General features: G+C 38.1%; 1 protein-coding gene across 4 annotated transcripts in view; it reads left to right on the plus strand.

The window, feature by feature from the left end:
- si:ch1073-145m9.1 (CDP-diacylglycerol--glycerol-3-phosphate 3-phosphatidyltransferase) overlaps positions 1-15,543 on the plus strand; it is an 85,342-nt gene extending 69,799 nt beyond the window's left edge. For all 4 annotated transcript variants that reach the window (XM_059973244.1, XM_059973242.1, XM_059973241.1 and 1 more), the window contains 4 exons: positions 971-1,083; positions 1,747-1,870; positions 15,025-15,197; positions 15,276-15,543. In XM_059973244.1, coding sequence (XP_059829227.1) covers positions 971-1,083; positions 1,747-1,870; positions 15,025-15,197; positions 15,276-15,338 — 473 coding nt within the window. In that variant the 3' untranslated portion in view covers positions 15,339-15,543. The remainder of the gene's footprint in view (positions 1-970; positions 1,084-1,746; positions 1,871-15,024; positions 15,198-15,275) is intronic.
- The last annotated feature ends 578 nt before the right edge of the window (positions 15,544-16,121 follow it).

A 16,121-nucleotide genomic window follows, 5' to 3' on the forward strand; every position in this document is an offset into this window, starting at 1 on the left:
ATGTTACATCTTAGAATTTATTTTTAAACACAAGGATTAATGTACTGATGATTCACAAATTTCAGCAAAAGTTTTATCATTCCTTCTGTGGGAACTTCTCTTTTATTCCAATGAAAATGCTTTTTGCTTTGGCCTGGAGCTTTTGACCTAGGTTGTCTTGACATGAGGCTCAGGATCTGTTTTCTCCAAGGTGTCTTTAAGTGAAAACAATTCTTTATCTCTGTAACTGATGGTATTGGGGGAAAAAACAGATTCTTTCTTGGTGTTCTGACTGATTTTAAGAAGACTGAAGTTGACTTGATGCAACTTGCAGATCCTTTGACAGCTGGGGACTTCCTTTTAGACATCTTGGTAAATTAGTTTATTATTGTCACAGATATAGTGAAAGACTTTATTTTGCATGCCGACCATTACAGATCATTTCATGATAGTAGTACGTTGAGATAGAAGGGAAAATGATATTACAATGCAGAATACAGTTATAGAGAGAGAGTGCAAGATCATAATGAGTTAAGTTAGGCCAAGAGTCCATGTTATTGTGCTAACATGGACAATTCAATAACCTTATAACAGCAGGGTATAAGCTGTTTGTACAGAAGATTAATATTTACTCTGTGCTAAATGGTGTTTTTTATTACTAATTAATTTAGGCTGGTTATTGACAAGGATTTAAACTCGTATTGACTACTGTATTCAATAGGTGGCAAAAAAAGGAAGAAACTACAGAGTGCAGCTAAGAAAATACAGTAATCGGGTGGTTTAACGGTAGCATATGTTTATAAATAGCTTTCATGATGAGCACTGTAATGCTGAAATCTTGTAGCACATAAGCTTTCCACACCAACGGGAGTATAATGGTATGTACAAAATTGTGATCTTATTAAACACTTAAATTGTACTTGTGCTCTTCTATGTATTTACATGAGATATAAAGTTTCCACGATTTTACAGAATGTTTCAAACGTTGCAGGGTTTGATGGATTTGCAGCACGTCGGTTAAATCAGGTATCTGAATTTGGAGCGTGGTTTGATGTGGTTATCGACAACATTGGGCGTAGCATGTTGTGGAGCTTGCTCTATGATGTAAGTGCACAAATAGTTTTAGCTGTTATAATGACTGTGTATAGCACATTACAATTGACTTTTCCTCCAATATGGTTGCATAGAATGAGGAAATACACAAGTAAAGGAAGAATTTATTGCTGTAGCTTTATTGTGATTATTTATTGGGTTTAAAGCTATAATAATGAGGTGTGATTTGAGATATTAGGATGCCTTCCATTGCAAGAAAGAAAACCAAGAGGCTATTTAATAGCAATAATAAAATTACCACCATGGATAAGTTTCTTCACTTCTTCAGCAAATCTTTTGTGCAACATTACATTCCAACTCTGAGTGAAGAGGGGTTGTAGAGTGGTTTGTTAAGGTTAGTGAATGGCTCATTCAGAATAGTTGGTAATTTTTACTTGGAAGGAAAAAGTATGCAAACATGTAGAAAAAGTGCAAGTGTTAAACTAGGAGATCACAAGTTTCTGAAGTATGAATGCTTTAAATTTGAAATTGGGAACTGCTGGAGATAGGTCAAATGCATCCTTGAAGATGCACTTGATGTTCAGTTTGATTATCCATCAATTTCAGATGCAGGAAAGAGCCATCACGAAAACAGGAAAAATAACCTAATTATAAGCTTGTCTTGTTTGAATGAAAAAAAATTGCAGACAAATTCCTTGTTTTATTTTTTTCCAGTGGGGACATTTTATAAGTAGCCTTGAATGGTTGGTTTTCGTTTGTACACATGGCTCCATGGGAGGTGACTGGAAGAAGAAATTTCAAAATAGTCCTTGGTTTGTTCGGAAAACAATGTCAAATGGTAGGTTAATTACTTTATTAAGAACCTTTAACAATAGAAATTAACATTAAATTTAACATTAGAAATGTACTGGTGGAAAATTTCACCTTAAATTTGGCTGTCAATTACCATAGACATTTGATTAAGAATGTTTCAATTTGGAATTTTAGGCATGGTCAGTGTAATGAGACAGGGTCTCTTTCGGTGTCAGTGTGGAAAAAACTTGTTACTGGAAACCCAGGTGAAAGGAACTGTAAGCATTTGAATCTTTTAAAACAAATATACCACTTGGTGTACAAGACCATAAGATATAGGAGCAGAATTAGGCCACTTGGTCCATTGAGTCTGCTCTGCCATTTCACCAATTTTCTAGCGGCCCCATTCTCCTGCCTCGTCACTGTATCCCTTCATGCTCTGATCAATCAAGAATCTATTAACCTCCTGTCTTAAATATACATAAGGACTTGGCCTCCACAGCTGCCTGTGGCGTGGCAACAAATTCCACAGATTCACCACCCTCAGGCTAAAGAGATTCATCCTCGTTTCCATTCTAAAGGGACGCCACTATATTCTGAGGCTGTGTCATCTGGTTTTAGACTCCCCCATCGTCGGGAGAGTGTTTTGTATAATTCACCATCTGATTAGATGCTTGTTTCTGTATAAAACACTTCACCAGAGTCAAATCATTTAACCTGCAGACAGTTTTATCTCATGCTTGGGAGAGTATGGTGTGAGTCCTCACTGATGTCTCAGAACTGAGGGTTCGTTGTTAAAACTAAGCTTGCATATCTGTCCACAGATGCTAAATAAAAGGCACTGAGGAAGTACATGGAATGTTTAAACTGTATCAGTTGTCTGTGACTGGATTACTTTTATCAGGCCTTCTGCTCTCTCCTGAAAACTCTTGCTTGAATTGAGAATCCTTTTATTTTCAAACAAAACACATTTTCTTATGGGATTCCTTTCATTACAGGAATATATTGTTAAAATAAGGTAGTTTAAAAGTATTCTCAGTCTTGGTGTATATGAGTTATAAAGTATACTGTGAGTGTTGCCCTCTAAGTAAATGCTGGAAACCTGTAAAGAGAAAGTATTTTATTTCATACTGATGAGCTTTTATCAGAGCTAAATAGGTGAGAAAGTGTGCTGGAACACAAATACAGAACATGGCAGTTGCTGGAAATTTTTGCACATCTGTAGCATCTATGGAGTAAACAAAACTAAGTAAATGTTTCACGTGGATGGTCGTGTATATCTAACTGGCTAGTTGTGCCATAACAGGAAAAACTAGTTACTTGAAATTACTGAATCAGTATCAAGGACTGTAATATGTCTAGATAGAGTATGAGGTTCCATTTCTCATTCATTTATTACCAGAGATACAGCATGGAATAGGTCCTTATGGGCTTTCAGCCATGCCACCAGTAACCTAACGATTTAACCCTGACTTAATCCCTGGACATGTTACAACAACCAAGTAACCTACTAGTCAGTATGTCTTTGGACTGTGGAAAGAAACCGAACTAAGCTGTAATAGCGTCATGCTAACTGCTATGCTGCTCATGTTCATATCAAATCATTAGAAAAATACAAGAGGTCAGTGACACAGCCAGTGTGGGAGTGGGCTGGAGATTTAAAGTGATGGGGAACTTAAAGTACATGGTTATCCAGAATCATGCGAGCACAACACCTCTGCTGAGTCACCCAATATGGTTCTCAAAAGGAGAGATGACATTAAGTGTATTGAATTAAACTGTAAGTTAATTACTGCTTCACAGGGAAGGACTCATTAAGTGCCTGGATGGTGACAGAAGGAGGTTCAGGGAACAGAACTTCACTTCCAGCATTTTGTACTAATATAGTTCCTCTAGGTACCTGCCATTCTTGATCTTTAGATGACCACAAGGACATACCCAGACAGATAACTATATAATTTCCATCTTCTTCACCATCTGCAGCTATTATAGCTAAGAACTTGAGTGCATAGTCATAGCTTTCCCATACAACTGAGCCACAGTTGAGTTTCCTTAATTCAGCAATGGTAACTGAAGTCTCTATTCATGATGTTTTATTGAGCTCTGAGATGCATAATTTGATTTTATTTAACATACAATCAGTGGCCACTGCTCATTAATACAAATATTTAATCAGCCAATCATGTGACAACAACTCAATGCATAAAAGCTGTAGACGTGGTGAAGAAGTTCTCGCATTGTTCAGACCAAATGTCAGAATAAGGAAGAAATTTAATCTAACTGACTCTGACTGAGGAATGATTGTTGATGCCAGACAGGGTGGTTTGGGAACCTCACTATCTACTGATATCCTAGGATGTTTACACACAACAGTCTCAAGAATTTACAGAGAAAATCAAAACAAAAAACCAGTGAGTGGCAGTTCTTTGGGCAAAAACATCTTGTTAATGAGGGAAGTCAGAGGAAAATGGCAAGAACTGGTTCAAGCTGACAGGAAGGTGCCAGTAACTCACACAACCATGTGTTACAACAGTGGTGTGTAGAGCATCCCTGAATATAAAACAAACCTTGAAGTGGATGGGCTACAGTTCCTCTCCTGTGCCTAATTCAGTGGCCACTTTATTCATGTAAAATGTAGTTCACTCGTAGTTCCTCCATTTGTCAGGCAGCTGTTGGAGATAGTTTGGATATTTTGTGGAGCATTCAGATGCATAAGGTCCATATTTGTGGAAGAAAAATACCTTGGAAATCTATTTTGAAATGTGCATAGGCTAACGAATTGTGAAGAATATATCACAATTGTCACTTTGCATTACTTGGGCATTAGTTTGTAAATATAGCATCTTGCTATTCATTCTCTTGAGTTTATACTTAATTGTTCATTAGACTAACAAAGGAACTTCAATCTAAAAATTAATAATCCAAGGATTCTAAGAACAAGGAAAGCACTTGGGACTTCGTATTACCTGCTGATCAGTGTGAGTTTATTTTCATTTATTGAGCCACATTGGAGGAAAAGTAAATTTCATTTCCCTTCATTCTATTCAAATCTGATCTTTAACCCACACTTTATTTTTTCTCTCTTATATGGAAACCAATATTCTAATTTACCCCTAGCCCCAACATTCCGTACTTTTTTTTGTCTCGTTTAATCCATACCACTCATTTGTTTTTTTTTACATGGGTCCAGCATATAAGTGCAATTATGAAGAAAGCATGGTAACACCTTTACTTCCTTAGGATTTTGCAAAGATTTGGCATATCTAAAACAGATAAACCTTTATAGATATATAATTGATTGGCTGCCTGGTATGGAAACACCAATGCCCTTGAATGGAAAATCCAACAAAAATAGATGTGGCCCTGTCTGTTGGGTCACAAAAAAGCAACATCCATTATCAGGGGCCCCCACCTCCCCAGACATGCTCTCTTCTAGCTGCTGCCATCAGGAAGAAGGTACAGGAGCATCTGGACTTGCACCATCAAGTTCAGAAACAGTTATTACCCCTCAACCATCAGGCTCTTGAACCAGAGGGGATAATTTCACTCGCCCCATCACTGAACTGTTCCCACAACCAATGGACTCACTTTCCAGGACTCGTCTCATGTTCTCTTTTTATTGTTTATTTATTATTATCATTCTTTCTCTTTCTGTTTGCAGTCTTTTGTACACTGGTTGTCTGCCCAGTTGGTGCAGTCTTTCATTGATTCTATTGTGTTTATTGGATTTATTGAGTACAGCTGCAAGAAAATGAATCTCAGGGTGACATATATGTACATTGAAATTAAAGCTCAATGGCTTTGCTTTGGCATTTACGTTGCACTCTGATAATTTGAGTGATGCTTTTTTTTTAAAAGCCACAGGGAAGTGGCAAACTTGCTGACCGTATTGTAAGATTCATTGCCTCAAATGCTAGCCTAAGTAAAATGAAGTGCACTTATACCTGTTCTGAAAGTTTTAATGGCGAATGGTATCAGTTTAAAGTGCAGCATGAATCAAGTTAAAGACAAAATTCCTCATTGTTTCCACATCAACTACTATTTATTAAAACCAAAAGGCTGTAATAAGCTACATTTTCATGGCATTTATACCCCATTTGTGTCTGACAATGAACTTGAAATAATCACAAATGAATGTTCTATTAACAGAAGTGATACCTGTAGATCAATGACATTACTGTACAATGGAAGCATAGCCAATTGGTTTTCTTAACCTACTTTTGCAGCTAAATCTTTAATGGAATGGGGAAGAGCAAAATTTAACCCTATTACAATGATAAACTGAATTTTGGCGGAACTGGAGATAATATTTCATGTGTAACAAGTTAAATGAATATTAAAATAGTGATTAATTTCACATACAGAATCTATGAATTCATGCAGGCTGTACAACTTCACGAGCAGAATTTTGCATTTTATAGTTTCGATTTTCAAAATTTGGGTCAACACATTTATAGTCTTAAAAGGATAAACTGTTCATTAGATGTGGAATCAAATTTTTATCCATGGGCCTTTCTCCATTTAAATTAAACCCAGAGTACATAATGGTGAATTATTTTGTTTTCTTAAATTTCAGTCCATCTGCTAAACACAAGATCCTTTGATATACCACTTTTTTAAAATCAATTTTGTTTCTTCTGTCAAACTAGTGTACAAGAAGTAAAAAAGACAGTTTGTGGTCAAGTTTTTGTACCCTAAAATAGCATTGGTGATGTTGTACAATAGTTTTACCACTCAGTTAACTGGTTTCTCTGTAGAACTGGGTGTAGGTAGAAAGTGGAAGTGGATAAGTTCTTTTGTCCCTTGATACCACATTTACTTTTTTGTTGCAGTACTTAAATAAGCCGTTTCCTCTTTAGATTTGGGTAACAGTAAAAAGCAAACCTGTGTTTAAGTTCTGTTATATCTCTGCTGTTCTAAAGCAGCATGTACAAATAAGGAAATATTTCTTGCTTCCATCTATTTGCACATTTGATGTAGGGTAGCTGGGATTGCTTGTTAGACCCTGTTATGTCAAAATTGGCTGTCCTGGGCTAAAACTCAGCCCTGGGAAATCCATGCATTCCATACTATTTTGCTTATAAACAGGATGTGTTCCCAGGGGGTATTAATAAAATCATTGATTTAAAAAGGATCAATGAGGCATTGCATGTAAGATCAGTTACTAATTTTACTGCTGTGGTAGGAAACTGTCACGAATCCAGCAACAAAACAGCCCAAGTCTTGATTTGGAGAGATTGCTTGTGAGGTCAAGTGTTAAGTGCACTAGAGTGAGTGATGTGATGCTCTGTGCTGATATCCTTTTGGGATTGAAAACTTGCACCATTACTAAAGACAGGGATGGAGGTTGTTCCCAGAGTAATTTATGGCTGTGTAGACAAAGAAATGGGGAGTCAGGCTCCAGGCAGTCTGTTAAAACATGATGCAATTGGTACGAGGAGCCCACAATCATTGTGCGGGCCAAGATTCAGCTCTAATCTGTCTAATTGCCATGTGGCCGCACCACTTGTCCAAGTTTATCAAACTCCAGCTATGACAGGCACTATTTCTATTCAAAGCCTTCACTGTCATTCCCCAGCAATGAAAGCAGTTGAGTACAAGAAATTGGACCAGGTTCCCAGTTAGTGAAGACTGAACTGATGTTTCTTTCTTAAAATTGGGCGATGAACCTTTGAAGATATGGTAATAAATCAATAGGTACCAATATGGTCCATACCTGCTACAACGGGTGTTTGTTCCCTTTTTATGAGCATCTCAGAGGACAAAGAGCCTACAGAGACAAATGTTGCTTGGGTCAGCAGAGAACCTTGCTGTCATGGGAGGAGTGACTGCAGAACTGCATCATAATCTAAGGAAGGGGAGTAGAAATCTAGACTTTTTAAGGCCCTAAGATATAGGAGCAGAATTAGGCTACTTGGACTACTGCATCTGTTCCACTATTTCATCATGGCTGATCCAATTTTCTTCTCAGTCCCAATCTCCTGCCTTCTTCCCATATCCTTTCATGCCCTGACCAATCAAGAATCTTATCAACCTATGCCTTAAATATACATGAAGACTTGGCCTCTAGACATTGCCTGTGGCAATGAATTCCATAGATTCACTGCTCTGACTAGAGAAATTCCACCTCATCTCGGTTCTAAAAGGACACCCATCTATTTTTACGCTGTGGTCTTAGACTCTCACACCATAGGAAACGCCCTCTCCACATCCACTCTATCAAGGCCTTTCACCATTTGGTAGGTTTCAAAGAAGTTGCCCCTCTTTCTTATGAATTCTAGTGAATGCAGACCCATCAGATGCTGTACACATGACAAGCTATTCAGTTCTGGAATCATTTTCATGAACCTCCTTTGAACCCTCTCCTGATTCAGCACATCCCTTCTAAGATAATGGGCCCAAACCTGCTCACTATGCTCCAAGTGAGGCTTTACCAGTGTTTTATGAAGTTGCAACATGACATCCTTGCTTTTATATTTTAGTCCTCTTGAAATTAATACTAACATTACATTTGCCTTCCTCACCACGCTCAACCTGCAAACTAATCTATAGGGAATCCAAGTTCCTTTACATCTCGGGTTTTGTATTTTCTCTCGATTTAGAACAGTCAATCCTTTCATTTCTTCAACCAGATTACATGACCATACACTTTGTATTCTGCCATTTCTTTGTCCATTCTCCTAATCTAGGTGTCTTCTGTAGCCTCTCTACTTCCTCAAAACTACTTGCCTCTCCACATATCTTCATATCGTCTGCAAACTTTGCAACAAAACTATCATCCAAATCATTGACATATAATGTAAAATGTATCAGTCCGAACACAGACCCCTGTGGAATTCCACTAGTCACCAGCAGCCAATCAGAAAAGGTTCTCTTTTATTCCAATTCTTTGTCCCCTGCCATTCAGCCACTGCTTTATCCATGTTAGAATCTTTTCTGTAATACCATGGGCTCATAGCTTGTTAAACAGTTTCATGTGTGGCACCTTGTCAAAGGCCTTCTGAAAATCCAAGTACACAACATGAACTGATTCCCAAGAACCTTCTCTTTATCTTCACACACTTCATGATATCTGACATATGGAACTTCCACCATGCTGCTTGTGTCTTCCACAGCGAATACTGACAAAATACTTACTCAGTTCATATGCTATTTTGTTGTCCCCCATCACTACCTCTCCAGCATCATTTTCCAGCAATTCAATATCCACTGTCACCTCTCTTTTACACTTTATATATCTGAAGGAATGTCTAGTATCCCCTTTGATTATACCTTCATCACTAGTTTGGTTTTTTAATATATTCAAATGAAATATCAAGTACTTTAAACAGCTAAGAGCTATGGTTTGGCCACAGGAAAATAATGAAGCTGCAGCTGGAATATTGTGTTTAGTTTTGGTTACCCTACAAAAGGAAAGACGATAAACTGGAGAGAGCACAGAAAATATTTGTTACAATGCTAAATGCAAAATTATGGAGGAACTCGTCAGGACAGGCAGCATTTATGGAAATGAATAAATGGTTGGTGTTGCAAGCTGAAGACCTTCATCAGGACTGGAAAGGAAGGGGGAAAATGCCAGAGTAAGAATCAGGAGGGAGGGGAAAGACAAGCTAGAAGGTTATAGGTGAAGCCATGTAGGTGGGTGAGTGGTACAAAGCTGGGATGTAATAAGTGGAAAAGGTAAAGGGCTGGAGAAGAAAGAATCGGAGGAGAGTGGACCATAAGAGAAGGGGAAGGGCAGCAGGGGGAGGTGATAGGCAGGTGAAATAAGAAGCCAGAGTGGGAAATTGAAGGAGGGAAAGGGAGAGGGATAAAATGTCTGGACATTGGAGAAATTGGTGTTCATATTATCCATTTGGAGACTACCTAGATGAAAAATGAGCTGTTGGTCCTTTAACCCGAGAGTGGTCTCATCGTGGCAGAAGAGGATGCCACGGACCGATGTGTCAGAATGGATGGGGATTGGAATTAAAGTGGTTGGCCACTCCCGTTTTTTTGCGGATGGAGTGGAGGTTCTCAACAAAATAGTCCTCCGATCTACATTCAGTCTCACTAATGCTGAGGCTGCATTCAGAGCATCAAACACAGTAGATGATCATGGTAGATTTGTAGGGGAAGTGTTGCCTCACCCGGAAGGACTGCTTGGGGTCCTGAATGGAGGTGAGGAGTTGGTTAACGGGCAGGTGTAGTACTTCTGCCACTTGCAGGATTCAGTGCCAGGAGGGAGATTAATGGAGAGAGATGAATGGACAAGGGGATCCTGGAGGGAGCAATTCCTGCAGAAAGCAGAGATTTGGAGTGGGGGTGGAAAGAAGGTAAAGATGTTTGGATGTAGGATGCTGTTGAATATAGTGGAAGCTGCAGAGTATGTTGGGCGAGGCCAAGAGAAACTCTATTCCTGTTAAGGTTGCAGGAAGATGGGGTGAGCATGGATGTTTGGGAAATGGAGGAGAGGCAGTTGAGAGCAGCATCAATGGTGCTGGAAGGAAAACCAGTTCTTTAAAGCAGGAGGACATCTCTAATGTCATGGAAAGGAAAGCCTCATACTGGGAACAAATGCTCCAGAGACAAAGGGACTGAGAAAAGTGAATGTCATTTTTATAGGATACGGGATGGGAAGAGGGACAATCAGAGGTGTGGGTATCAGTAGGTTTATAAAATTATCTGTAGACTATTTGTCTTCAGAGATGGGAGGCAGATTGAGAAAGGTATCAGAAATAGACCAAGTGAATTTAAGGGCAAAGTGAAAGTTTGAGACAAGGTTAATGAAATTTACTGTAGATAAAATGGCTGCATGAAGCTGCATCAATGCAGTCATCAATGTAATGCAGAAACAGTTGGGAGGGGGGCATTACCAGGGAAAACTTGGAAACAGAAAACCTACAGCACAATACAGGCCCTTCGCCCCACAATGCTGTGCCGAACATGTACGTACTTTAGTAATTACCTAAAGTTACCCATAGCCCTCTTTTACTGAGCTCCATGTACCTATCCAGCAGTTTCTTAAAAGACCCTATCGTATCCGTCTCCACCACCGTCACTGGCAGCCCATTCCACACACTCACCACTCTGCATTTTTATAATAAAAAACAACTTACCCCTGACATCTCCTCTGTACTTGTTTCCAAGCACCTTAAAAATGTGCCCTCTTGTGTTAGCCATTTAAGCCCTGAGCAAAAGCCTCTGACTATCCATACAATCAATACCTCTCATCATCTTATACACCCCTATCAGGTCACCTTTCATCCTCTGTTGCTCCAAGGAGAAAAGGCCGAGTTCACTCAACCTATTCTCATAAGGCATGCTCCTCAATCCAGGCAACACCTTTGTAAATCTCTTTTTATATTTCCACATCCTTCCTGTAGTCAGGTGACCAGAACTGAGCACAGTTCTCCAAGTGGAATATGGTCTGTTCCATCTAGTCAACAAAAAGCAGGCGTAGCTGGCCCATGGCTACACTTTTTGTGTCTGAAGAAATTGTTGAGTATGGTGGTGGAGGGGAACCGGCCTGCCACAGTGCAACTGCACCCCATTTGTGATAATTTGTCAGGATTTGAGGGATGGAGTTGTAGGCTGTGGTTGGACAGGCTGGGACTTTATTCCTTAGATCATAGGAGACTAATCTTATTAAATCATGAGGGGCACAGATAGTGCGAACATACTGTCTTTTTCCCAAGGTTAGGGTATCACCAAGTAGAGGGCAGAGATTTGAGGTGAGAGAGTAAAGATTTAATAGGAACTTGAGCGGCAGCCTTCTCAAGGATGGTATGAATTTGGAATAAGTTGCCGGAGGAAGTGATTGAATCATGTACACTAACAACTTTTAAAAGATAGTTGGAGAGGTACAGGGATTGTAATGTTTTAGGTTATGGGACTGATGTTGGCAATTGGGACCAACTTGGAAGGGCCATTTTTGGGTTTCTAAGACTGACACATGGTGGTTAAATCTACCAGATTTTAGGAGATGAAATACTTCTACATTTTTGCAGTAGAAAACAAATGCAGCATTCATATCTGGAATGACCTTTTCATCATTGTTGGGCATGATACAAGTGTTTAGACAAGGCATTTCAGTACACATTCATGGAAGGATTTCTCCATTTCATGCCACTCCCAGTCCTGCTGGCCTTTGGAACTGTTGAGTAAGGAAAGAAGAATTACCCCTCTGTTCATGAGAGAAAAGACTAGAGTGACACCAACAGTAATTTCCACAGTTTCAGACAGCTAAAGAGCAGCGTTGCTGAGGAACTCTGAATAAATTCAGACAAAAATCTAAGTGGACTTCAGGACAAGCCTTAAAAATATGGTTACAATGATTGAACAGTATTAAACTAATTGGTATAAAGTAACCACAAGTAGCATTATAAAAATGAGTTTATACTGAACCAACAACTTATTTTTGTCAGGTTGCAGTGTGTAAATTTTAGTATTCTTTGTGATTTTCAGTTCAGAGTATTCATGCTTCCATCGCACAGCACACTATATTCCAAGATACAGTATTCACTTTCAGTACCTGATACAAAGTGGTACTAATGGTACTAAAGTGGTGGAATGCAGTTTGCTTAGTAAGTCTGAGATTTTCACATGTGCACAGGAATCCCAAAATACAAGTTCTTAAGCCAAGAAATGATGGCTGGAACCCAAATTGCAGCTGGTAAAGGCTATGTTACCAAGTTTAAATAAACACATAGATCAGAAATAAGCCACTTATTTCTTCTCTATTTGTGAATGTAGCACCAGACTCTTACAAATTTGAGGGGAGGGGGTTCATGGGAAGGAGGGGAAGCTGCAGTGAATTTGAATTTTTTTAAGATATCTATGACACAGGAGGATGCTGCTTGGCCTACTGTCAATGCTGGCTAAAGAGAGATTTAAAGTTAATTTAACTCCCTCCAGGGCCATAGTTACCCCCCCCCCCCCCCACACACACCCACTTATCCAATAAAGTATTGTCTACTTTAAGGCACCATTATCTAGCCATCCTACTACCTTCTGGGATTTCTGAACATGCACTCCCATAAATTTCTTAACCTTTTTTTCTTAAAGCATGTAATACTAGGATATTTGCAACTTGTTTAAATTATCTAATGCTTTGATATCTTCTGTAGCCTAGGCCCAACTTCTAACAAACCATACTGCCAACTCGAGTATCATTCATCCCCTCTGGTTCTACTTGACTAAATGACTGGTGCTCTATGACTCTGACTATTGTAATCCTTTTGCAAGAAGCTTTGTACAGCCCTTAGCCCACCACAAACACCACTAAAATTCTTAGCAACCATTTCACTTGGTTTCCTAATACTAGGTCAGCTTTTAATCCAACTTGTTGCTTTCCCTTGGATCTTGAGCTTCTACTTTATTGCCCCATCTGCCAATATTGTGAAATGCCTTGCTAAAATCATGTATACCACTTAGAATACTCTATACCCAGTACGCTTCACCACCTCAAATAATTTTTTAGACCAATGTAACATGACATTTGTTAAACAAAACCATTCTAATTCATAAACACTGAAGATTCTTCAGATGCTGGAAATCCAGAATAATACATCCAAACTGCTGGAGGAACTCAGCAGGTCAGGCACAGTCTATGGAAAGGAACATACAGTTCATGCTTCAGGTTGAATCTTGATGAAGGGTCTGTTTATTCTTCTCTATAGATGCTGCCTGGCCTGCTGAGTTCCTCTACCATTTTGTTTGTTACCTTGCTGATTCTCCTTGATTCACCTGTGCCTTTATAAATGCTAAGGTTATTAAAATTGTTTCCACCAGCTTAACTATTGTTGAATTTAAACTAGCTTATAGTTGCTCTATATCTATTGCTTTCTCCCTTAGTAAACAACAGAACCACATCAAAAACCATCCTGTCCATCAGCCCCCTACTTGTAGACATAGGTTAAGTTAGTTCCTCCTTTTTTACCCAGTTTACAAACATTACAGACATTTTAACAGCCCTGCCAGGTTTTATTTACAGACACTGGACCCTTTAATAAAATTTTAAAAATTTATTCCTACACTTATCATTCTCCTTCCAACATGACAAGATGTATTCATTCAGTTACCCTTTTGTATTTGCTAAAGCTGCTATGTTGGGTTCCCAGTAGACACGTTCTTTCCTCATATACTCTTAGAACATCTTGGAATTTTTCATGATTTTGCCCATTAATTTTTATCCTCTGCTTTCCACTTTTAAAATTTCATCTGTACACTAGGCTTACTAATGCATTGTGCTCACTATATCAGTCTCAAGCTTTTATTAGTTGTTTTTCTTTGTCCTTTGTCAAAAGCTGCCAAATAGGAGCTTTAGTTCTTTTGGTTAAAGATTCAAGACAACAGACACCTCCTATTACTTGATATTAATTCGCTATCTTAGTATAGTTTTTAAAACAATAAAAAGATGTTTTAAACAAAAGTGAAAATGACAGATGTAAGATAGTTTATTTATACATTTTCATAGTTTTAAGAAAGCTAAGGCACAAAGAACTTAAAATTCAGCAAATGAGGAACTTTAACAGGTAACATGAATGTTTTTAAAAAATGGCAGCGGAAAAATTAGTTTCTAGGTGCTGATTGTTTCCATTTTTGATCATTTGGAATTATCTCAGTAATTTTTCCCAGAGCTGCCAGATCGAAGAATTTGCTGTTGACTTAGTGAAGAAACATGTGCAATATTCTATTTCTGAAAGAGAAGGAAGAAAGTAATTGCAGACTTGTCAGCACACCAAGAATTGTGGGGGTGTACAACCTAAAATACTGCACACATACAAGGTTAAACTACAGACAGACAGCTCAAGTTGACAGAGTTCATGTAACACTAAGGTATCATCTCAGCATTTGAAATATAAAAGAAATAGGATGAAAGAGAGACTGCTCTCCAAAAATAGTTTAGCCGCTCAGACTGTTTATCCAAACTACTTTGCTACCAACTCCTCATCCAGTCCTTCAATATCCTATCCCATTTTCCTTCCTTGATACAGCCTTAAGCTGGTTTGACTTTGATTGGAATTAACCAATTTTTTAGCAGCTAAAGCATTATTCTGGTTTCTCAATGCAAAGTTAGATAGACTTGCATTGGATCTTTTGCAGATTAAAGAAATCAAGTGAGGTAAATCAGATGCATTGTTGAAATCCATTCAGAAATTATCTTTATAGCCAAGATTTAATAATACCATTGTAAAATGTGCAATATTCTATCTACAGGTTTTAAGAGCTTACTGGGAGCATTTGCTATCAGTGGATTACATGTTCTTCCAGTTTGGTTGTACGGGTACCACAAACAAGTTTTAACAAATAATTTTATGCTGCCTCTTAAACTTCAGTGGTTTGCAACATCATTTCTGATCTCTGGAAGATTTCTTTGTATGACTGTAGAGGTAAGAAAAATAAATGTTATTTTAAATTAAAAAGGTCATTTGCAGAGCAGTTAACTAAAAGATTTGCTTTCATTCCAGTTATGGTGTATCTGGATTCATATTCTGTTCCTTGTAAAAAAAGAAACCAAAGGGAAGGATTGATGAAACATTCACCGATGTCAGACTTACTCAGGAATATGACCTTAAAGAATTCAGGTTGGACACTGCAGTACAATTATGTATAATTCAAGATACTCCACTGAACTTATCTGTATTGCAATTCATTTTTGTGGGGATGGATGAGGGAGAGAAAGTACTGTTAACTCTTGAACATTTTATATTAAAGCATTTTCAGATGACAAACCAACATGTCAGTATAGTAGAATTTTTTTCCTATACTTTTCAATTAAAACTTCCAAAGGATATTAAATGATACCTAATTCTAGGTTTACTACACATTTCTATTGAAGTAGAATTAATGAATTTTAGCAAAACAGTGAATATCCACTTTTGAAATGACAAGGTGCTAATTTAATTTATGCTGCCACTTTCACATTGATAAATTTACATGTCCAATGGTATGAAAGTCAAAAAATACTCTAATTCAAACTGCAGAGGCAACTATTACCAAATCACAAATCATTAGATCAGTGGATGCAATAAAGATTGCCATGCATTACATTTTTCAATGCAAAACTGGTGATTAGGCAAGGCTACAAAAAGACTGAATCAGCTTCACAGATTCCATGAAGGTCATGTACTTACAGCTCAAGGATGAAAATATTGTTTAAGTATCTTGTAAAATTTCCACCCTTGCTATAGTAATCATTTGGTCTTAAAATAAAAGCCTTCCTAGAGCAGTGCTTTGCCCTTGAGCCCAGAGTAGGGGAGTTGTGAGATCCATAAATGACTATACATTTGGTAATTCTCAATTGATAACTGTGG

This window comes from Hypanus sabinus, chromosome 6, assembly GCF_030144855.1.
Source record: "Hypanus sabinus isolate sHypSab1 chromosome 6, sHypSab1.hap1, whole genome shotgun sequence".
NCBI classification, from domain to species: domain Eukaryota; kingdom Metazoa; phylum Chordata; class Chondrichthyes; order Myliobatiformes; family Dasyatidae; genus Hypanus; species Hypanus sabinus.